Source organism: Phoenix dactylifera, unplaced genomic scaffold, assembly GCF_009389715.1.
Source record: "Phoenix dactylifera cultivar Barhee BC4 unplaced genomic scaffold, palm_55x_up_171113_PBpolish2nd_filt_p 001333F, whole genome shotgun sequence".
Taxonomy (NCBI): domain Eukaryota; kingdom Viridiplantae; phylum Streptophyta; class Magnoliopsida; order Arecales; family Arecaceae; genus Phoenix; species Phoenix dactylifera.
In genome coordinates, this window is record NW_024068663.1 from 29,669 (window position 1) to 52,248 (window position 22,580).

The 22,580-nt window shown below is 41.2% G+C and overlaps 2 protein-coding genes across 2 annotated transcripts in view; one reads left to right on the plus strand and one right to left on the minus strand.

The window, feature by feature from the left end:
* LOC120108439 (GTPase HflX-like) overlaps nt 1-22,580 on the plus strand; it is a gene marked incomplete at its 5' end in the record, with an annotated part of 48,924 nt that overhangs the window by 15,750 nt on the left and 10,594 nt on the right. Inside the window, 4 exons of the mRNA XM_039122048.1 lie at nt 631-768; nt 2,746-2,841; nt 2,931-3,044; nt 12,552-12,620. Coding sequence (XP_038977976.1) covers nt 631-768; nt 2,746-2,841; nt 2,931-3,044; nt 12,552-12,620 — 417 coding nt within the window. The remainder of the gene's footprint in view (nt 1-630; nt 769-2,745; nt 2,842-2,930; nt 3,045-12,551; nt 12,621-22,580) is intronic.
* LOC120108438 lies at nt 15,733-18,488 on the minus strand. Its single transcript, XM_039122047.1, has 2 exons — nt 16,005-18,488; nt 15,733-15,926 (listed from the first exon to the last, which is right to left on the minus strand). The coding sequence occupies exon 1, from the start codon at nt 17,938-17,940 to the stop codon at nt 16,201-16,203; it is 1,740 nt and encodes a 579-aa protein (XP_038977975.1). The 5' UTR covers nt 17,941-18,488; the 3' UTR covers nt 15,733-15,926; nt 16,005-16,200.

Below are 22,580 nucleotides of genomic sequence, written 5' to 3' on the forward strand. Positions count from 1 at the left end.
TTTCACTTGCTAAATGGAGGTTATTAGAACATCTTTCAAATGTAGATGTTTATTTTTGCTAGACCCTTTTTAACAAATTCTCCAAATTTAAATGTATAGTTCATTTCCTCTGCTTCTTAGTGTTTGTTCTTTGTTTTGACTTGAAATGATTTTGCACAATGTGTTCCTTTTGTGATGAATTAGGTTCCTTTATAGTTATGCTTTTCAATAATAAGGAACAATTGTACAACTAATTATTCTCATATATTATTTAGTTGTTTTTTGTCGAAAATGTTTCAAGAACTCATGTTCTTTTACATTTATCATTGAACTACAATAGTTTGGACCAAGATTCACTGTCTCGGTACCGAACTCTATACCAGTGCCACACTAGCAGAGTGTCGGTATGGTACGGTATGAAATTTTTTTGGCTTACTGAGCGACGTACACCATCCATACCAGATATCGGTACCGAACTGGTATGGTACGGTATGCCGTATATTATCCGATTCAGGCCGGTATGGCGTACCTTAGTTTGGACAATATTTGCATTTTGTTCACTGTCATATGCATTACAACCTTATAATATCTGCATGGCGAAAGCAATATTTGGGGATTTGGAATTTCTTGTTAATTTTTTTTTTTTTTTAGGTTTCTTTGGCACAAATGGAATATCAACTTCTGAGGCTAACAAAAATATGGGCTCACCTTGAACGTCAGGCGGGAGGCAAGGTTAAGGGAATGGGTGAGAAACAAATTGAAGTGGACAAGCGTATATTACGCACTCAAGTAAGTCATGCTCCTGGGTGCAAAAACTCTCTTTTGTTACATAAACCATGAAACTTGTTCATTCAGCTCGATTATGTTATGGGAAGTTGGGAACCATGTTATAGGCATTTGATTGGCATCCTGAATAACTTAACAATTAGGGGTTTAAGGCTTTGTTTTTCTTGCTTATATGAAACTCATTACTCCGATGCTCTTGATCAAGTACATAAGTATTTTAGTGCTATTGGATTCATGCAATCACATGCATCCTGATGTGAATATGAACCTTTTATTCTTATGCTAACGCCCCGCCCCCCCTAAATCACATAAGGTACTATAAATCTTCTATGTTTGACAAGTAGAAGGAAACAAACTAACTTTAAAGCTATGTTATTTAGGTATGCAAATTTGACAAAGCATATATACCATGGTCTGCTGTGCCGGTACTAGTCCCCAAACTGGTTGCCTAACGGCATAGATTGGTACGGGCTTGTGCCGTGCCATGTCGGGCTTGTACGACACAGTAGAGGAAGCGGGGAAGAGGGCGAATGGGAGAGAAAAAGAGAGAGAAGGGGGAGAGAGGGAGGGAGAGAGGAGGGTGGCAGAGGTTGGTGACCTAGGCAGAAGGCGGAGGAAGGCTCTGAGCCCAAGAAACAGGCCAGGTCACCTGTTTCGTTCAAAATAGGGGTCCGACCCCTTTTTTTATTTCGCGATTTTTAAGTAAAGTCGGCGAATCGCTTGCTAACTTCACTTAAAAATTGCGAAATTAAAAGGGGGCCCAAACCTATTTTTCGGCCGTGGAGCCCGAAGGAGCGTCCTCCGCTGGCCGGCCTCCACCTCTCTCCCTCTTCCTTCCTCTCCCTCTCCCTTCCTCCCCCGTTCGCTCTCTCTTTTCATCTCTTTCCTTCTCCTCTCTCTTCGGCAACGAGTTTTGTTTCCGTTGTCGGAACCATCTCGATCCACTGCCGAGACGGCGCGGTACGACCGGCACCATCCGATTCGGGATGGTTCCACCGACCTTGATATATACATCTTCAAAAGCCTAGGTTTGAAAAATGTACTTTTTCTGAAAGACTTGTACTTATTGTGTTGTAGCATACTAGTCAGTAGCTGATGGTAAAGTTTGCAATCTCGATAACGGACCCCATAATGGTATCATGTTGATATAGTGTAGTTACATATTGATATGGGGGTTGGTTCAGCATATTGAGACTTGGTTTGCCTCCCTATACCAAGTCTTCGTTTAGTACCAGTATGATACAATAGTGCCCGATATAGGGTAGTATGCACCGGTACAACGAACCTTGGCTGATATAGTAAGATATGAAGTGATAGATGCTGATATAAGTGTTAAATGATCTTCTCACATGTGGATTTTGTTATTGAGGCCTAAAATAGGCTTATAATAAGGTAAACAAATCATACGTCAATGTTTTGAAATAAGGAATAACAATCGTTAGGTAATTGATGCTTATGTTTGGGCACCCTGGTTGACTATACATATACATGAGAAACAAAAATTTCTAAGTAGTTGTGGGGAAGCACCGAAGCAGAAATTATGGAATGAAGCTAGGGCCTTGTGGAAGTTATTATGTAGGATAGAATCTATCCAGTTAACACATAACTAGTTACATTTGAGATTTAAGGCATCAAGAGTGGTGTGAAAAAACTTCGAGATGCATCTTTTGCAGTTGAAATTATTGGTTCATGATCTAGAGTGCTCCAATCATTGTGGATTCCATTCCTCATTGATGGCGTGCATCATTGAGATTTAGATTGAATTTAAAGAACACTGGAATAGAAGTTTAAGAGATAAGAAAGGAGCTAATGCTGCTATTTATGCAGACATTCAACTAAAAGTTAGATTGATCCTAATATAGATGCTACCTTTCCACCGATCACGCATTTACGTACCTGAAATAAACTTCAGGTTCTTATTTGTCTACTTGGGTATATTAGGTCTATTAGATTCTACTTTTCCAGTTTTGTTATTGACAGATTGGTGAGTTGAGAAAAGAGTTAGAATCTGTCCGGAAGCATCGGAAGCAATATCGATATCGTCGCTTATCTGTGCCAGTTCCTGTCGTGTCTTTGGTAAGAACATACAGATGATTATTCAGTTATAAAAACACTTTATTTTGTAACTCATTTTCTTTGGTTTAAATTGAATTGCAAAATTTCAGGTTGGATACACAAATGCTGGAAAGAGTACACTTTTGAATCACTTGACTGGAGCTGAAGTTCTTGCAGAGGATCAGTTATTTGCAACCTTAGATCCAACTACAAGAAGGGTCCAGGTAAGGATTGAGTAAATTTGAGCAGACTACTTATCCAAACATCTAGTTGAAAATACAACTAGGAGTAGCTTTAAGCAATAAGTATATTGTGTATCTGATACATCATGGTAAGTCAGCACCAAGCATTTATTTCCAGAAACTTATAGCACATTCACTGAATTGTAATTAATAGCCTTTGCTATGCTCTTTGAGGTTAAGTGTTAAGTTTTCATCTCTATTCCTGTTTTCTCAGAGAACTCTCAAGCACTCATCTAATTAGCAAAAAAAACGGCCAGAACTCCATTTAGATAAGGTTACTGTCTTGACTCTTGAGTGAATTAGATAAGGCTATTGTCACAACTCAACTAGGATGTTTTTCTTGGATGTTGTCTGTTTTTCTCTTGAGTCTTTGTTTGCTTACCAAGAAAGTAAGGTAAAGGAGAAGAGCTTCGATAAAAAATGAGAAGTGTGGGAGAAAAATTATCAGGGGAAAGCTTTGGGCAAGTATTTCCTAAGTATTTGTGGCTGAGTTATTGTACTTGTTTCTCTAGATCATATTGGGTGTTCATACTTACCATATGCTCAATAGAAGCCTAGTATAAATAAATAATAGCAACTAGTCAAAATAATAGACTTGAACTTCAGTATAGACACTAGCTTTACGAAGACTTCTTCCATGGGTGGATTAGCTGATAAAGCAAAAAAAAAAAAAAAAGAAAAAAGGGAAAGGATCTCAATTTTATTTCTGTCTGCTGGTTAGACTTGGCTCACCTATTTACCATTTTTAGTGAGTAGGGCTAACGCCCAGTTCTTTTCCTCAAAAAGAAATTGTGCATATTTGTTGAAGCCTGCCTCTTAGTCTCTCTACCTCTATTCTTCTCCTCTATTTTTCATATTCCTTCTCAACCATGCCTCTAACATCTAGTACATCTCTGTCCTCCTACTCCTTTCCTCCTTTATGCATGTCACCTTTTTAGTCTTGATCTCCTTTATATTTTCATTTTTCTCTCTTATACCCATTTGACTTGATGTTGGTGATAAAGATTGTGTGGAGCAAGGTATATCGTACCGGTACCAGTAGGCATATTGGTCACCTACTAGATTGGTACGATACTGGTTCAGCGTGTTCAGTACCGTTTCGGTACCAGGCTTGTACCGAGAGAACCCAGCCGGAACCGGAGAAGAAGAAGAGGAGAATGAGCGGGGGAGGGAGGGAGAAGGAGAGGCCTCCGCTGCCCGTGGAGGGCCGCGGGAGGCCGCCGGGGGTGGGGGGAGGCGGCGGAGCCCGCGAAGGCGCAGCGGAGGCCGAGACCGTGGCCGCGGCCCTCTGCGGGCAGCGGAGGCCTCTTTTTTTCCCTCTCTGCCCCGCTCGCTCTCTCCTTCTCTTCTTCTTTTTCGGCTTCAACCAAACCGGTTTGTAAGGCAAAACCGTACTAGTAAGGTGGAACCGTACCGGTAAGCCACCGGTATGGTTCGGGATGGGCGAAATCGGCCAGTACGGTCCAATTCTGCTTACCATGGTGCGGAGTATGCAAAAGGATGAGGGCTATATCTGCACACATTGATGGAATCACCATTTTATAAAGGTTTCATGTACGGACCCATATTGATCTGCATAGGTTGTACTTTATGGATGCAATAAGGTACTGGCATGGTTGCCACCATACTACACATGATATGGGTATTGTGCCCAAGGTTTTAAATTCCGTGGGATAGGGCTATCTTGGTTTCTTCATGGAACAGGACTCCCATGTCCCGTCCCATCTCGGCAGCTGTCCCAATCGAGCATCCATTAGCTACCCTTTGTCTCTCTTCCCTTCTTTGCTCTCTTTTTTTCCTTTCTTTCTTTGTTTCTTTTTCTTCTTTCTTTCCTTTCTTCCTACTTTGCTTCCTTTTTTTTTCGTTCTTCCTTTGTTTTTATCTTGGCTACTTCCTTCTTTCATTTCTTCCTTCTTTCCTTTCTTTCTTTTCTTCTTCCTTCCTTCCTCTATCTCTTTCCCTTTTTTTCTTTCCTTTCTTCTTTCTTTTCATTTTTTCCTTTTCTTCTTCATTCCTTTCTTTCCTTTTTCTTCTTCTCGCTTTCCTTATTTCCTTCCCTTCTTTCCTATTCTTCTTCTTTCCTTTCTCTCTTTTTTCTTCATCTTCTTTTTTTCCTTTCTTTCTCTATTTCTTTCTTTCTCTCTCCTCGCTTTCTTTCTCTCTTCCTCCCAACCTCAGGATTGTTTTGCACTATGTAGGTGGGTTTTCAGTCCCGCCTCCATCCCAATTCCTATTTTCTCAAAGGAATGGGATGACAGCCAGGACAACCCCCATCTAGCAAGGATTAAAACCATAGTATGCCAAACAAGATTCGCTGTACCGATCGGTACCGGTCGGTACCAAGCATACCATACCCGTACCGATGGGTACCGGTATCGGTACACCAATGTCGGTACGCCTGGCGTACCGCATACCGTACCGTACCGTACCGACACTCGGTACGCCTATACTAGTGCGGCACCGGTACGGGGTTCGGTACCGGTACGGCGAACCTTGATGCCAAATCTTGCAATGTATCGTCAGTATGGGGCCTAATATCGAGATTAGAGTTAGAAATGGGCTCGGCCCTGCTCGAGGCATCTCGGGCTAGGCCGACTTCAGGTTGGGCTGTGGGCTAGGCCCGAAAGAGTTCAAACTAGGTTTGGGCTTAAACGTAGATTCCATTTATTTTTCGGGCCGAGCTTGGGTATGTCATTGGCTCAACCCTAACAAGGTCCGAAACGGAGCCTGAATTCAAGCCCAATTCTAGGCTCAGATTTATTTGTTTTTGTATACAGTTATTCGAAGAGAATGATGAGGAAAGGATAAATTAGAATAGATTTAGCTAAAAATAATGTATCATGTATCATTTATTTGTGTTATAAGAGAGCCTAGTTTTTGGCTAGCCTATTTACTTGTGAAGCAACAGTATGAAATATTAAACTTCAATTGGGTTCAGGCCAACCCTTTTTTGGTCCAATGGGTAATTTGGGAGCCCGAATAGGTTCTGGTAGAGCTCGGTCGAGCTTGAGTCAGGATCGTGTTGGGCTTGAGCCTAGATTATCCAAAAAATTTTGGGCCTAAGCTCAGCCCAAAGCTCAAAAAATATTTCGGGCTAGGTTCGGGTGGGGGCGGGGCCCGGCCCACTTCTAGCCCTAATCGAGACATAAACATTAGTACATACACCTTCCACATCCATTTGATAGTTCTAGTTACATAAAACTATTAAAAAGTGTGCTGTGGTCATGTACAAAGGGTAAATTATCATCAAAATAGTATTCCATCGTTAAATCATGAGTGAATTTTCAACCTTTATGCGACAAGACCTTTGCGTACAAATTTGAGCCTTGATTTCATAGACCGACTTTCAGCTATAGTAACCATTCTTATTTAAGTGCAGTGAGGTCCATATTATTAGTTGAAGTATTGAATCAGTGATCGCATACCACCCTCAACTGTCCAGTTCAAGGCGTATGAAATTGTACTGCTCTTGAAATGGGATGCTAAAAGGCCTCGACTTGGAACAACGACCAAACCACTTGGTTCAAACCTGAACCAAGCAGTACAGCTCTGAACCTAGGTTCAAGACTATTTAGCCTTTTTTCCCCTTTAATAAATCAGGGGAAGGCAAAGAAGGCCTCCTCTATTTTTTTTCCGCACTCCAAAAAATTAAAAAAGAGTACTAAATTTCATGGATTTCAGCCCAAATCGAAGCCAAAAACTAGTAACTAGCCTTCTCCCTTTCTTCTTTTTTTTTTCTCTTTTTCATGCTGAAAGTTGGCAATAAATGGAGAAAATATGAGGTCATTCCAAAGTTTTTAATTTTGGCATAATTTTGTGATATGCTGTAGATCAATGGATGTTCCACACAATTCAGCCAAAATCTTGATTTTTCATTAAGTTTATGAATTTTTAAATTAAAAATATATTTTTGGATTAAAAATAATAAAAAATAAAGTAATTATCAAAATATTTATGTAAAAGTGGTAGCATGTTTGAGGGTATGCGTGCTACCCTGTATATAAATTTAGTATCAATGTATTTAAGTTTGTGCATGATCGTGCTCATAGAGATCTAGGCCAAAATATGAATAAATTTGAAAAATAAGTGGTCTTTTGTGAAAACCCATAGGCTGAAAAAAATATATGTGACATCCTTGGTAGGGTGCTACATCGAGTCGAACTAAAATTAATTTTTTGAATATTTTATATTTAAATTTTTTGATTAAAAACAATTTAGAAATATGAAAATAATGCAAACAATCAGTTTTCTAAAGTAGAAACTGATTTTTTGCATTATAGTAGAAATGCAACTATTTTTAAATAATTAATTAACTAATAATATATGTAGCATTTTATGTAGAGTTCTACATTATTCTGAATTAAAATATTATTTTTAGATATTTTGTAGTTAAATATAAATTTAATAAATAAAAATTAACCTAAAAGATATTTAATGAAGTCTAAAAGTTATTAAAAAAATATTATATATTAGAAAATTAGAAGTTTTTTCTGGACTAATTTAGTGATTTTTAATTACAATGTAATTTCACTATTTTTAAATAATTAATTATATAATATCAATTGATTTAAAATGTTTGACATGTGTTTGGTAAATTTGTTGTAATGGATTCAGTAAGGAAGAAAGAGCCAGAGTGTGGCATTGATTGGAATTATAGGGTCATGCTCTCAGGATGGCACTACTAGAGGTGCAAGTGGTGTCACATAGTTTAAGAGGAGGGATGAGTAGGTTGAAGCAGTATCTAGTCGGTGGTGGTCCCGACATGTCTCCCTGCTAGAATGCCTTCAAAAGGTCCTGCAGCTTATGAAGAAGCCCTTTACCAATTTCAAGGTAGCCAATCAAAAAAGTGCTAAGAAAGCGGAGGTCGAACGTTGGCCAGCAGAGCCACGTCATACCATTCGAGGGATCTGGAGGGCTATGAAGCATCCATTCTAGATGAAGAGGAGGTGCGGATTCAATCTGTTATCCAGGAGAGCCTAAATGACTAGTAGCAAAGGGAGGAGATTGCTAAGCACAAAGCTCAGTTTTGGCCCTTATACTACGAGTCAAGCTCTAGTTCTAGATCTACTAGGTAGATCTAGGTTGTAGGAGGGCCTCTTCGGTCTAGGAGGTCATCGGCAAAGGCACCTACTATATCTATATTAGGGGTCTTTGCTAGCAAGAAAGAGAAGAAAGTCCAAAGAGATGCTAGCAGAGGCCACCATTCATGATGTATATCTTCATACCTAAGCAAGAAAAATCCATGTAAATAAAAGAATGGATCTATATCATTGTTTCATTTTAATATTTCATTTTATTTCTAGAAAAGAGGAAGAGCATCTAAGATAAAAAAAAGAATTATATGAACACATAATGCTTTCTACTCAGTAAAAAATGATTAAAAAATTCAAGAAAAAAGTGAATCAAAGGCACATTAAACACGTCTATTTGTTTAAGAAAAAAGAAACAAGCATTTCCATCCAGTTTTGAACAAAACTTAGAACCTTGTTTAAGTGTTTACAAAAGTTTCACTATGTTTGTTTAGTCTTGCAGTCACTCTTTTTAATCAAGAAAAGCAGTCATACAATGACCAAGAATCTAGATATCCCATCCTGATAGTAAAACTTTAACATAAGGTTCGTCGCACCAGTCCGGTGACCTGTATAGGTCGGCTACCGGTACACTATAGTACAGATTAGGTATCGTACCGACACATGTATGTGCTCGCATACTGATCATCTAGCTGGTATGCTATTTTTTTATTGTTTGTTTTTTCAATTATTGTTTCCTCTTTTTTTTCACCAATGATTTTGATAATTTTAGTTATTTAATTGTAATTTTGACGTTGTTTTGATATCTTTTTGATCATGAAATGGAATTGAAGAATAATTAAAGTATTTATAAGTGAATATACAAACAATAGTATAAATGGAGTTGATTTAATGTATTTAATGTACGACATATGTAGTCATTTGTCCATCATAATCTCCCTATGGTCATCTTGATACTATGGTCATCATTGCATGACATTCTGCTCCTCTACCTGATCTGTAGCCTCCTCTATCAATATGAGGATGTAGTGGGCATTATGCACTTAATCCGAGGCATCAACTAACTTATGTTTATGCATGATTAAGCGATGTTTGGTATTTGTAGTCAATATATTAATACATTATTGTGATCTACTTTATTCATTAAGCTTCAACATAGTTCAGTTTCAGAGAAATTACCCTCACTACACCAATTGTGATCTTATATGATTCAAAACACAATAAAATGATATGAAGCATCTTGCATTGATTTCTTTTATTCTTATTTTTCTTTTTTGGTTTTTTCCAACCTTTTTTTGACAAAACTGTGAAATCGAAACTATCACTGAAAACAAAATTCTATCCAGGAACCGAAACCAAAACCGAGTTTTAGAACCTTGATTTGAAATAAATCAAGGGTAACTAACAGTACATGCATGCACATGATATAGAATGAAGGGCGGGATGGTGGAGGATGTGATCTTCTTTGAGGTTAACGATGTTGGTGGTGGGTGCAACAAATGGATATCAGGTATGATTTTATGTTACACATGTAGAGTGGGGAAAACTATGTTAAACATGCAAGAGATTTTCACTTATCGTTTAGATGGAAGCATGAAACAGTAGGGAGCCAGAGAGCAAACACTGCACTAATGCACAGAATTTGTGGAAATGAACTTGTAGACAGTGAATATGCTGGAAGGTGGAAATGATAAGTGTGGAAATCAAAGGGAGGATAGGTCGGAATATGGGATGCAACTAAAATATGCATGAAATAGAGGTCCTTGCCAAAGGACAGGTTGGAATAATAGGTTAAATCCCATGGCATGCTGAGTGATTTTAAGAGGTAAAGCAAAGCAACAATTATGATGAATATTCTTATACTTAATAGTTAATAGTATGCACAATCCTTACACAACCCATAGAAAGTATAATATGCATCATGGATAGTCGTTTTACTTTTTTGGGTTATGATTACTAATTTTCTATTTAGTATAGCTGTCGATTATCATCCATCTCATTATCTATCTATGGTTGTGATAATGCATCACATTGTTTGACAATCATATAAAAAATAAAATGCTTATTTGCATTTATTGGAGTCATCTTTAAGGAATGGTTACATAGTTATTCCTTGTCCCATCTTGGAAGCTATTTAGAGCAGTTGCTCGATATTCGTTATCTATTGCTCGTGTCTTTTGTTAAATCAGAATTATTCAGAATCCCTAGTTTTAGTTCTGCTCTCTGGAGCTGTTTCCCTAATCATCATTTGAATCTGGTGACCTGAACATTATGTCTAAAAGTTAAGCATTACTAGATGAGATCATAATGTTTAAGAGCTTCAAATTGTGAAAGTAAATGCTATGGCATAAATAGTGAGAACCAATAGTTAGAAACTGAGAACTATGGTATTTCAAGTTATCACTACTTCAATGGTCGCGCATTTTGCACGAAATCACCCAACTACCCTGCTTTTAGCACACCAAACCTCTTAAAATTGTTATTGATCGGTTTTCCAATATCAAAAGCGAAATGTTGTTTTCGAGAGAGTATTGTGCTTATGGAACCTGAAAGTCCGATGCATTTTCTTGTATTTTGCACAACCAAAGGGAACTTCATTTTATCTTGAACATTGAAACTCTTCCAAAACCTTCTATAGTTTCATGAACAATATGACTAAGGACCTAGAGATCTAAAAATCAAGATATGCCATCTCGGTACCGGGCCCCTTGTACTGGTGCTACCGTAACTGTATCAGTACTTCCGGTACGGGGGCCGGTTCAGCATATCGAGTGTCGATATGCCCGGTGTACCATATGTACCTTACCAAACTAGTACGGTACGGTATGCTCCGTACTATCTGGTTCAGTATGGTATGGCATACCTTGGATCTAATTAGCATGTCTTCAAGAAAATGTAAGTTGTTTGTTGACAATACTTCATGATTCTTACAATTGGTGAACATGTTTGCTTTCAAGATCTTCTCTGTCATACAATTTATTCTAACATTTTTCAAGGTCAAGATACGTCAATAATTTATACTTCATAGACAAATGTATCAACGAAATTCATTTTTCACACTCTTTTATCTGCATTTTGGTTCTTTAACTTAAATAATATTGTAACCATTCCACATAACTTGCATTGAAATTGAAGATTATTTCTCCTAATTCCTATTTGGTGTAGATATGAACGTTGTGAGTCATTGTACTGATGGTATTGAATATAATTTCTACATGGTAAGAACCACTACAAATGTGTATCTAGAAGCACTATCCAGCAAGGTCTGCCGAACCGGTACCGGGACTCGTACGGGTTGGCGGCCGGTTCGGTACCATACCGATGCACGATACGCAGAGGCGTGCCGATTCCAAACCAGCACGCTATTTTTTTCAATATTTTTTAGGTTTGATTTATTGGTAATCAATTGTTTTCAACTTTTTCAATGATTTTAAGTGTAATTTGATGTTTCTTGATTTTTTTAATGTTTCTATCATCTTAATACAACTTAAATGATGCATCTTGTTATTTTAAAATGATGAAAAATATAAAATGATTAGTGAGATGTTGCATGCTATAAGAAGCAACATGAAATACCCTAAAATTAATTAGTGAGTTACAAAATATAAAATGATACAATCAATTATATATATTTAAAGTACAATTACATGCCAATATCTAAATTCTCGCCACTCGACGCCTCTCGTAGATATTCAAATCATTAGCATAATCAGGAAGCATATCAACCTATCTATCTAATCAAGCGGCGACGTTGTCATGTACGCTCATCCCATAAAGAATGCGCTCTAGGTTATAACTACTCTCGGATCTCTCACTGAAGCTCTGGCTTTGAAAGGTGTCCTCTGGCTAATAATACGACTGTGGAGAGGCCAATCCGAAATTTTGGCATGATTTCTCCTTATTTTGAAAATTTTGAGGTATTTTCTGGTGTTGAAAAAAAAAGAGGAAATGAGGTAGGAGAAGGAAAGCATATCTTATTTTGGGTTGGATCCTCTTTGAATCATCGCATTTTTTGGCCCAAGGGGGGGGGTTGAAGAAAACTTGAACGAATGCCTAAGAAGGCTTAAGAAGCCTTCTCAAGGCTTAAAAGAGAGGAAAGGAGGGAGGACTAGCCGAACCAACCTGATCCCATGCTGGGTTGGCTTGGTACAGCCCGAACCGAGTGATTCGGCCCGGTTCGGCAGACCATGCTACCTAGCATTGTCCAACATGGTTATTTAATATAAATGTCATTTTAATGTATCTATTTTCATACAAGATAAAGAAGTGTGCTTATACAAGCCATTTAATTTCCAATTTAGTGGCTCCTATAAGTTTTATTATAAGTTAATTTATTTTTTCCCCTAAAGATCCACACTCATACAGTGATAGTTTCTGTACAGTTGAGATATCTGAATCTGATAGTTTCTTTTGTTTAAGGAAGTGTATGTTCTGACATATTTTTATATGTAATTAATAGATGAAAAATGGGAATGAATTCCTTCTGACTGATACCGTAGGATTTATTCAAAAGCTACCCACTATGCTGGTATGTACTTGCTGATTATGTAATCATTCTTTTACATGAAATTTTTTGTTTCTTTTTGTTGACAGTTTCGGTAACATGGCTATAGTACGTAGGTGTATACTAGAAACTATAAGTACAAAATGAGGGATACTTCAAAGCAAGGTATGCTGAACCGACCGGAATTGATCGGTTTAGCCCGTACCGAACTGATGCCGACAGGCACCAGTCCGGTACAGCATATAAATTCGGTTCCAGCCCAAACTGAGCCGGAACCGATTGGTTCTGTACTTGTATCGGTGCGAACCGGCCCGGTTCGTACCAGCCCAAGCTTATTTTTTTCGTGCGTCCGCGCGCGGGAAAGAGCGCCCACGCCGGCTAACAGCCCGCGTGGGCCATTTAATGCCACAGAACGCGCCGGATGCATAGCTTTTTTTTTTGTGGAAATTGCACGCGGACGCGCGAGCAGAGAATCGCACGCTCGCGCGCGATTCGCCGTACAGGGAACTGCACTCCCCAGCAGGGAATCGCGCCTGCGCGCGGTTCCCCAAGCGGGCCAACGCGCCCACGCAAGCTGGCTGCTTGCGTGGGCCATCAATGCCACTGTGGCATTAATGCATTCGCGCGCGGACGCGCGCAGACGCATTGTTTTTCTTTTTTTTTTTTGCATCCGCGCGCACGCGGACGCGCTTTTTTTTTCTTTCCCCGGCGCATATCCAGTTCGGTACCAGTTCCAATCGGTACCATACCGGTACCGATGCCTACTGGTACGTCGGTACGGTCGGTCCGGCGGACCTTGCTTCAAAGTTATAATTAAAATTTTCTTTTAATCTAGGGGTAAAAGAAGGAAGGTTTGTGGACTCTCAAGAATTTACCCATATAGAATTTTAAGCAAATATTCTTTAATGGATGGAAGATATGGTATTTCGCACTTAATTATTCAGAATCTGCCAGAAGCAAAATATACATTACATCATCAAGCTAACAAGAACAAACAAAATTTTTCTATTTGATCTAGCAACTACATTCATGGAACTAAATTCTGCCAGGCTTCAAATATTGATTATCAAACCCATATTGACTAGGGTGTGTACAGTAAGCATTGTAGTATGCACCGCCAAGCATCAGCTGGTAGTTCAATCAAGAAGAATAAGCTGAAAAGTATGAGGTGACACTTCAATGGATATGTTGGGAAGCACGAGGAGGCACCTCAGTGGATAAGTATAAGGTGGAAAACACACACAATGTGGCAGTTCAATGGATAAGCATAATATAGCAAGCATGAAATATCCTAAGTCTTCGATATTTGCAACTTAATCCTCAAAATTTTCTTATTTAGCCTTAGAACAATGATAAGGTTGCTATATTGTGACCTAGGTCATAGCCTCTCCACACATGGAGGTAAGGTTGCATACAAGGATCGCCGAACTGGTACCAGTCGGCACCGGTACTAGTTCGGACCGATTCGAACCGGTCAGAACCAGCAAAAAAGTGCATGCGCAGTGCTTGCGCGGCGCGATGTGGACAAAAAGGCCACAGCGCGCCGTGGCCCGTAGGCTGTGGCATTGAATGCCACAGCCTTGGCATTCAAATGACACAACCAATCAAGGTTCGCGGTACCGATGGTACCGACGTACCGGTCGGCTCCGGTAATGGTACGGTACCGGTACCGAACCGAGCCGAACCGGTACCGTACCGATAGGGCACATTCGGCCTGGTTTCGACCCCATCGTCATTTTTTTTTTTTTGGAGTTCTTTCACTTTTGAATTTTTTTTGATGTTTTTATGTTTAGGTTTAAGGTTAAAACTAGATGATGCAACTTATTACTTCCAAATGATTCAAATAATGAGATGAAGAACATAAAATATTTTCAAATTAAGATACAATCAATTACATACATTTAAAGCACTTTCGGATATCTAAAATCGGGTTGAGTGGCGATGCTTCTCGTCAATATCTGGATCATCAGCATAATATGGAGGCAGATCAACCCATCCCTCTAACCAAGCGGCATTGTAGTCTTGTATGCTCAATCCTCGAGGAATGTGCGTCGGGTCATAAGAACTCTCGGATCTCTCGCTGAAGCTCTGGCTCTGAGAGGTGTCTTGATAAGGGGCCCATTCGAATATGCCGGCACCAAAATCCGACCCGTAAGACCCTCCGGGCTGTGCAGGATAGTAGCCACCGGAAGATGACTCCGATGCACCATATCCATAGGCTGGCTGAGGCCGCGGATAATAGGAAGACTCGGAACTTGATACATCAATGGATCCGACTCCACATGGGAGGTCATCTGCAGCTGCATCCTGGCCTCTTGAACGACCTCGAGAAGCTCTTCTTCGATATGCAATGGTATCCGACCGGCCTATATCAGACAGCCTACCGTGGTCCGTATCTTGTGTAGCATGCGTAAACTGAGACTCACCGGTGTATCGAAAATCTTCCTCCGGCTGTTTCTCATAAGTAGTACCATACTGTCCTCCATTTCCTCCGTGGCTAGTAGATCCATCATCACCAGAACCTTCATCGCTGCTGGTCCAAGTCTCCTCCTCGACACTCTCCATTGGGGCCCTTTCCTTTCCTTTTCTTCTTTGCTGGGATTGATGCCCTCCTGATCGAGTCGACTGGGTACTAGAGCGTCCTCGTCCTCGCATGAGAGGATCATCTCTCTGAACGGGAGCATCGTACCAGTCATGCGATGACTGGCTCCCCTCTAGCCACGTCATATCAGCTGTAGGAGTGCGTGGAATGTTGCGCTCAGCCCATTGCTGTGGATCGACCATAGCCTCGGTGGCTATGATGCTGGCTGGTCGTCGAGGCGATCCTGGCTCATCAAGCTCGGGCTCGTGCTGCTGGGCCGCAAGCCAATCGAGCATAGGATTATCATCATCATCTGTAAAAGTCCTATAGATGGGATCTGCATACTTGAGCTCCACTTCCTCCTGAATGCATTTTAGCCTCAACCGCAGATTGTAGTGCACATAAACTAGGTCGTTGAGGCGCTTTTGTGTCAAACGGTTCCTCTGTTTGCTGTGGATGAGGCCGAAGGTGGACCAGTTGCGCACAACCACTCGAGGAGACCGTTTGGAAGAGGATCCGGATAGCTATCCGCTTAAGATTTTTTGCGGATCCGCCAAAATGAATCCACCATTCAGCTGCAAAAATATTGAAGATAATTACATTTTACATATATGATGGCCTCATAGTTGAAGATAATTCAGATGCAGAGGTGTCTTGCAGATTTGTATTGTACCTGGATTCATAGTTGTCTTGCTCACGACAGCTGGTCGCTGTCCAAAGCTATGGCTGCCCTCTCTAAATAATTTGGTCTGTGGAAAGAAGTTTGTTGTAGTATGTCAATAATATAAGATCCGATATATTTACATATGTTACTAAATCATAGTTACCTCTTCTATACATGACGCGGCGACTTCTGGATCAGGCTCCATCTTATAAATAACATTACGCAGAGCATGAAGAAGTTCATCATCCATACCAATTCCACTCTCGTACTGAAACCGGGGATTCAGATAGTATGCTGCACATAGATGACACCATCTTAGTATAATTATACAAATATATCAATCAGTATAATTATCAATATTATCGCTTACCTGCTAGATACAATTTCCTACCCATCTGGGCTCCCCACCGCTGCTCAATGATGTCGATGTACTCCTGGGCATGGGCTACATCTGCCTCCATGATCTGAGCCTTTGTCTTCTCCATCATGTGATACAAAAAGCCCATCTGGAGGTACCTCTCGCTATCCACGGCCCGCAGCACTTGATATAATGGTTTGATAGCCTTGACTATCGCATTGGCCCGCTGCCAGAATGACTGCCTGTTTACCAAGTCTTCCATTCTGCTTCCTTCAGTGCCGGCCTGGGCATATCTACTTTCCTGCCACTCGGGACTGACAAACATCTGACGTAGGGCTCCTTTCTTCTCGATAAGGCTATCAAGTGCAATGTAATTCGTAGCAAACCGTGTGACTCCTGGTCTAAAAATTTCTCCCCCTGCATACTTTTTCATTAATGAAAGAACCCAAGTATGGCTATAAATATACCTGGTGATGCGTTGGGCTATCTCCACCGTATGTTGCACCCTACGGATCTTTCCAATGTCCATCAGGATGAGGTCGATGCAATGTGCAGCACATGGGGTCCAGAAAATTTGTGGTCGCCGCTCCATCAAGACCTGCCCGGCCAACTTATATTGCGGCCCGTTATCAGTGACGACCTGCACGATATTCTCCTCTCCAATCTGATCAATCACCTCCTCCATAAGTCTGAGGATGTATGAGGCGTTGTGCACCTTATCTGAAGCATCAACTGACTTGTGGAAGAAGGTCTTCGTATCACAGTATGTCAGAAAGTTGATGATGGCCCGCTTTGTCGGACCGGTCCAACCATCACACATCAGAGTGAGCCCATATGTGGGCCACTTGCTCTTATATGAGCCAATCCAATTCTCTAGCTCCTCCTTATTGTTGTCAAGAAGCTCACCGTAGATGTCCCTCGGGCCTGGAGGATCGACACCGGGACCGGCAGACTGTATGGCAGAAATGGCAGACTTGTAGTATGTATTGTCTGCAGCATTCGCTGGAATGTGGCTGAAGTGGAACCAGGATCCAATAGCTCGCCACATATCCTTCTTCTTCTCCTTCTTCCACATTGTGTCTATCCTTTGCTGCTTCGAATCTCTCCTGGGGAAGGCATGCGGATCTACATCATGGATTGACGCACCTGGTGGAATCCCTCCGGAAGACTTCTTTCGGCCACCAAAACCACCCAGGATAGATGCAATCCGGCTACGTCCTCTGCCCTCGCCCTCCCTGACTGAGGTTGTCCTTTGAAACTCTGGATCTTGTCTGCTTCCACCAGAACCGACGCCCGACTCGAAAAACGAGGGCCCAAATCGAGCCCGATGCCTCGCCACCTCCTCCTGCTGCCACCGATCATCCAGACTCGCCCGCATGGCAGCCTGGATCTGTGCCTCCTCATCTGGACCCTCGACCTCCTGTGACTCCATCAAGTGATAGGAAGGTGCTTCTGCAGCTTGGCGTTCCACCTCCGCTTTCTGCTTAGCAGCTCTCTCCTTGGCTGCTTTGATCTCAACGAGGTTTTTCCTCATCAGCTGACGGATGCTCGATGGGCACTCCGAGCATGCAGATATCTCACGAGAATTACCGGCTAAGTGCTGCTTTAATCTGGTTACTCCTCCTCCTTTGAAGCACTTGTGGCAATAATTGCACTGAAACTGGTGCCGTTCACCGAGCATCTTCCCATGCTCCCAGCCAATATTACGCTCTTGGGGTTGCCCTTTCCTTGACGGCTCCATTCCTACAACCACATTAAATTTTTTCAATTTCTATTTTTTTGCAATTAAAAATTAATGTTTAAATTTTTTAATTAAATTTTAAATTATATAAATTCTGTAAAAACAAAAGTTAATGTCACCATTAACATCGTCCATATATCGACAACATATAAAAAATTCAAGACGAAATAGAATCATTGAATCATTTCCTATTTTTTGGCAATTTTTGACTTAATTTTTTTAAGCAATTTAAATGAAATATTAAAAAAACAATGTAGGGGAAAGAAATTTTACCTTATTTAGTTTTTGCTGGATTTTTCTTCAAGAAAAACGACGCTCTCCGACCTTTCTAATTTTTTTTCATGCCTGTCTTTGCCTTTCTCTTCTTTTCCTCCTCCTTTCTCTCTGCAAAATACTTCACCTAAGCTGATGGATTTCGCTTCAGCATTCGGTCGGCTTTTATAGCCAACCGTTGAGGGTTTGAGGCACTGTGGCACTTTGAAAAGTGCCACTGTGAGCCACAGCGCGGCATTTTCGAAGTGCCGCACGAAGTGCCGCACCGGCACTTTCGATTGAAGTGCCGCACAAAGCGGCACTTTGAAAGTGCCCCAGTGTGGCACTTTTGAAAGTGCCAGCCAGAGGCACTTTCAAAGTGCCTCTGGCTGGCCAGAGGCCTCTGGCCCACCAAAAATACCCGAACCGGTGCGAACCGGCTCGGTTCGCACCGGTTCAATCTCATACCGGTGCGAACCGAGCGGTTCGCACCGGTTCGAGTATATACCGGTGCGAACCGGCTCGGTTCGCACCGGTTTAACCATCAAACCGAACCAGCTTATTGGGTCGGAACCGTTTTATACCTCGGAACCGGACCGGTGCCAGTCGGTACCGGTCCGGTTCGGGCTGAACCGACCGGTACAGATCGGTTCAGCAGACCCTGCAACCAATAAGCTGTGACATTAGCCACAGCCTTGCCACAGATCAAACCGGACTCGGTGCCAAGTCCTGGCCGAACCGGATGGAACCGGTCCGGTTCCGTCCGGTTCGGCCTTGTACCGGCTGGTTCCAACCCCTTAGGGGCCAGAACCGTTTTGTATAGCCGAACCGGACCGATCGGTGTCGGTACCGTTTCGGTACATGTTTTTTTTTTGGTGCTGAAACTAGTACGTGTTGTTTCAACATACCTTGGTTGCATATATCTAATCCCCCCAAGATAATGGTGGGAGGCTTGTGCACTAGGACACCCTCTCTAATCCCTTGGATTTGTATTCCTAAACTAATCCTGCAGGAATAATTTATTTCCAAGGGATTCTATGTGGACACATTGATTAATGCTGTAAAGTATGTTCAAATTATCAATAAATCATAAATAAGACCAAGCTTTTGAAGTTTCATTTTGAAACCGATCCAGTTGGTTGACATGGAACCAAAACTGCCCCCTAATTTCACATTTCAGTCGGTTTCAGCTGAAACAAACTTGTTTTGTTCTAGTTTAATTTCGGTGCTTTTAGCCAGTTGAGTTTTAGATTTCTTTTATTCTCAACAATTATTGTGATAATTTTTAACTTATTTAAGTTGATGGACTATTAAGATGTGAAATTTAGGTGATTTTTCTATCTTTCTTTTGAACTGAAAATAGAGATGTGCATTAAACATGATACTCAATGAGCTAAGACCTCCAGAAAGGCCCTTGTTAGTTATTACAGTACTTTATAAGGACAAAGAACAACTAGAAACAAGACATTTCATAGGACTAACATAGTCACTTGATGTCAAGTATATTAGAGATGCTTAATCATGCTAAAAGGCTTAATATATTCGTAAATTCTATGAAAAGTTGAAGAAAATATTTGAATGCATGAGCCACTAAAATGCTTCATAATTTCTAAATGCAGTTGATTTTTGAACAATTCAAGTTCAAAGAGTAAATAATATATATTCACATTATAAAATACGAGCATATTTAATAATTTCACTTATACCTGATATTAACTAGGGCGTAAAATTGTCAAAACTACACAAAGAACCTATATAATACAAGAACACTTTGTAATCTTGTGGTAAAATTTCTTGGCTTATTTTTTTTTAACCAAAACTCAAAAACTTGGAGTGGAACTTTCAAAATCGCTGAAGTTGCCAAAACAAAAACTCCACAAACCTAGCTGAAATGGAAATAGAGACCAAGTTTTTTGACCTTGAATAGGATGCTAAGATACTGGGTAATTACATAACCCGTCTCATATGTTTCCACTTGGCTAAACAAGTGTACTGAACCCTAGTTTTGCACTCGAATAGGCTCTCGTTCCCTTATTATATTTTTAAGTGTTCATCATCTTAGCACTTCTATATGCATGTCATGTTGGGGATTTTTAGACTTGATAGACCCTTTAGACAATAGCATGTGTTGTTATAATTGATCCAACACAATGATTGTATAGGTCATTCTTTTGCAAACATATATGTCATGATGACTGCGTTGCTACCATAGATTAACGCATCCAATCATTGATTAATTACATCATACGCATGGCCCATGTGGCATGGGATTCTAATCCTTTTCCTAGGCATGTCAATGAATTGTGTTTTGATCTAAATTTGACTTGACTGATGAAATATTGAAGCTTCCTCTTTACCCCTCAAGGTATTGAATGGTTTCTTCTATGGTTGGTTGGAGGTCTTGTCCTAGTGTTAGTGTTCTGCTATTGATAAGGGGACTCTCAGACTTATAGGGATCAACCTAAGGTTCGCCGAACTAGTATCGGGGCTTACATAGGTGCCGATGCTGGTTGACCCTCCAAGTAGTGCTGAGGAGGCCGAGGGTGGCGTAGACGTGGAGAGAGGTGGTGACGTGGGGATAGGGTGAGAGGTCATAGTAGAGGGCGACCGTAGGGACAGGGGATGGGTCTGCGTGAATGTGGGCAAAGATCGATGGCAAGGTTTTGTTTAAGAGGGAGAGGGAGAGGGAGAGGGAGAGGGAGGACCTTGGAGAGCATCAAGGGAGGGGAGGGGGAATAGAGAGGACTCAGAAGGGTGGGCATGGGGGGCTCAAGAGGCTTTAAAGGCTCAGAGGAGGAAGAGAGGAGCCAAATCGACTAGATTGCTTGAACCATTCCGTTTTTTGACCAGTTCGGTTGGTACTATCCGAACCATATGGTTTGGGTCGATTTGGCCTTTAAAGGCCGGTTCGCACCGGTATCGATTTTTTTTTTTTTAACCACAGCGTGCGCACTGTGGTGCAGAGCGCGTGGCCCGAAAGGGCCACGAGCTCCCTCGAGGCATAGCACCCCGCGTGGGCGCGGTTCTGCCCCATGCGTTTCCGCACGCAGCGCATTTCCACGGCACGCAGACGCGATTCCCCGCGCTGGGAATCGCCCCGCGAGCGTTTTTCCAGCTTGCACAGGGCAGCGTGCCTGTGCGGGCGTGGGCCAGTTTATCCGCGCGGGGCAACGCGCGGGTCATAAATGCCATAGAATGGCCTTTTGCCCTTTTTTTTTACCCGCCCTGTGGCCCTTTTTTTTTACCCGCGTCTGTGCCCGGATGCACGGACGAGAACCGAAGAGGAAAAAAGAAAAAAACCAGTTCGTACCAGACCGGTTTCGGTATGAACCATCTCGAACCGGACCAGTAGGCGACTGGTACGCCTACCAGTACCGGTTCAACGTACCTTGATTGAAACTGTATTTTTAGACATTTTAGATGTCATAGTTTACAATGAATGGTATTGACCATCAATTTGCTTGTCACATTAGTCATTTTGACTCCATGGCTTCAAGCAACTGTGATGTTTTCTGTCTCCCTCAAGCAGTTAGTCAGCAGATATTTCCTCCTTCCAACACCAGTCTGTTTGCTAGAATTCCTGTATGAAGGAGATTAGGCCAGGGGAGATGCACTAGCTGTTTTGCTGCATCTGGGAGTAGAGGGCCCAGAAAGGAAAGCAAATTGAAATACCTTAAATTTCAAAATATTGTCAAATTTTTGTCCGTTCCTCCCAGATTTTGATGAGCAATAGCCAGTGCGTCCCAAAACAAAGATGGTTTTTCCATTGTCTAGATGTGTATAATCCATACAATTTTATTAATGTTTCCCCATTTTACAGAAAGCAGAGGGGTTGGAAAGAGGCCACAGGGGGAAGAGTTTCAAAAGTAATTGACTCTTCAAAGAAGGTTGGTTAGCTCGGTTCGGTTCGGATCGAGGAATGAATGATTCTCAGAAGCCATAGGAAAAGGCTAGGATCGGGCAAAGAATGATTTGATGAACCAGTAGCGAATCCAAGGGCTTTTGGTCTATAAATATTCGAAAAAGTGTTGCATTCATTGAAAAAGGAATACAGCGGGGAAGCCCCTTATCTCCAGTTCTTATGAATATCTTTTTACATAAACAGATCATTTTCATATTTTTAGTCAAAAGAAGGAATTTGGATAGGCCTAAAAAAGGCTTCATTGCTATTCCCGAATTTGGAAAAGATCATATCTATTTTGTATGAGCAGAAACAAAAAGATGAATCAAAAGAGTTCTGCACTTCTTGCAACAAATACATTCTTTGTCACAGGATCATCATCTCCTCTATCATTCGGCCTGTGAAAATTTGGCAGAAGTCGCATCTAATTCTTGCCTCTTCACACCTGGTACACATGCATATGCTTTACTTGCTAATATCTCGAAGT

Bases quoted from the DNA above. Each gene is read 5' to 3' on its own strand.
- LOC120108438 (XM_039122047.1), bottom strand. From the start codon at position 17,940: ATGGAGCCGTCAAGGAAAGGGCAACCCCAAGAGCGTAATATTGGCTGG.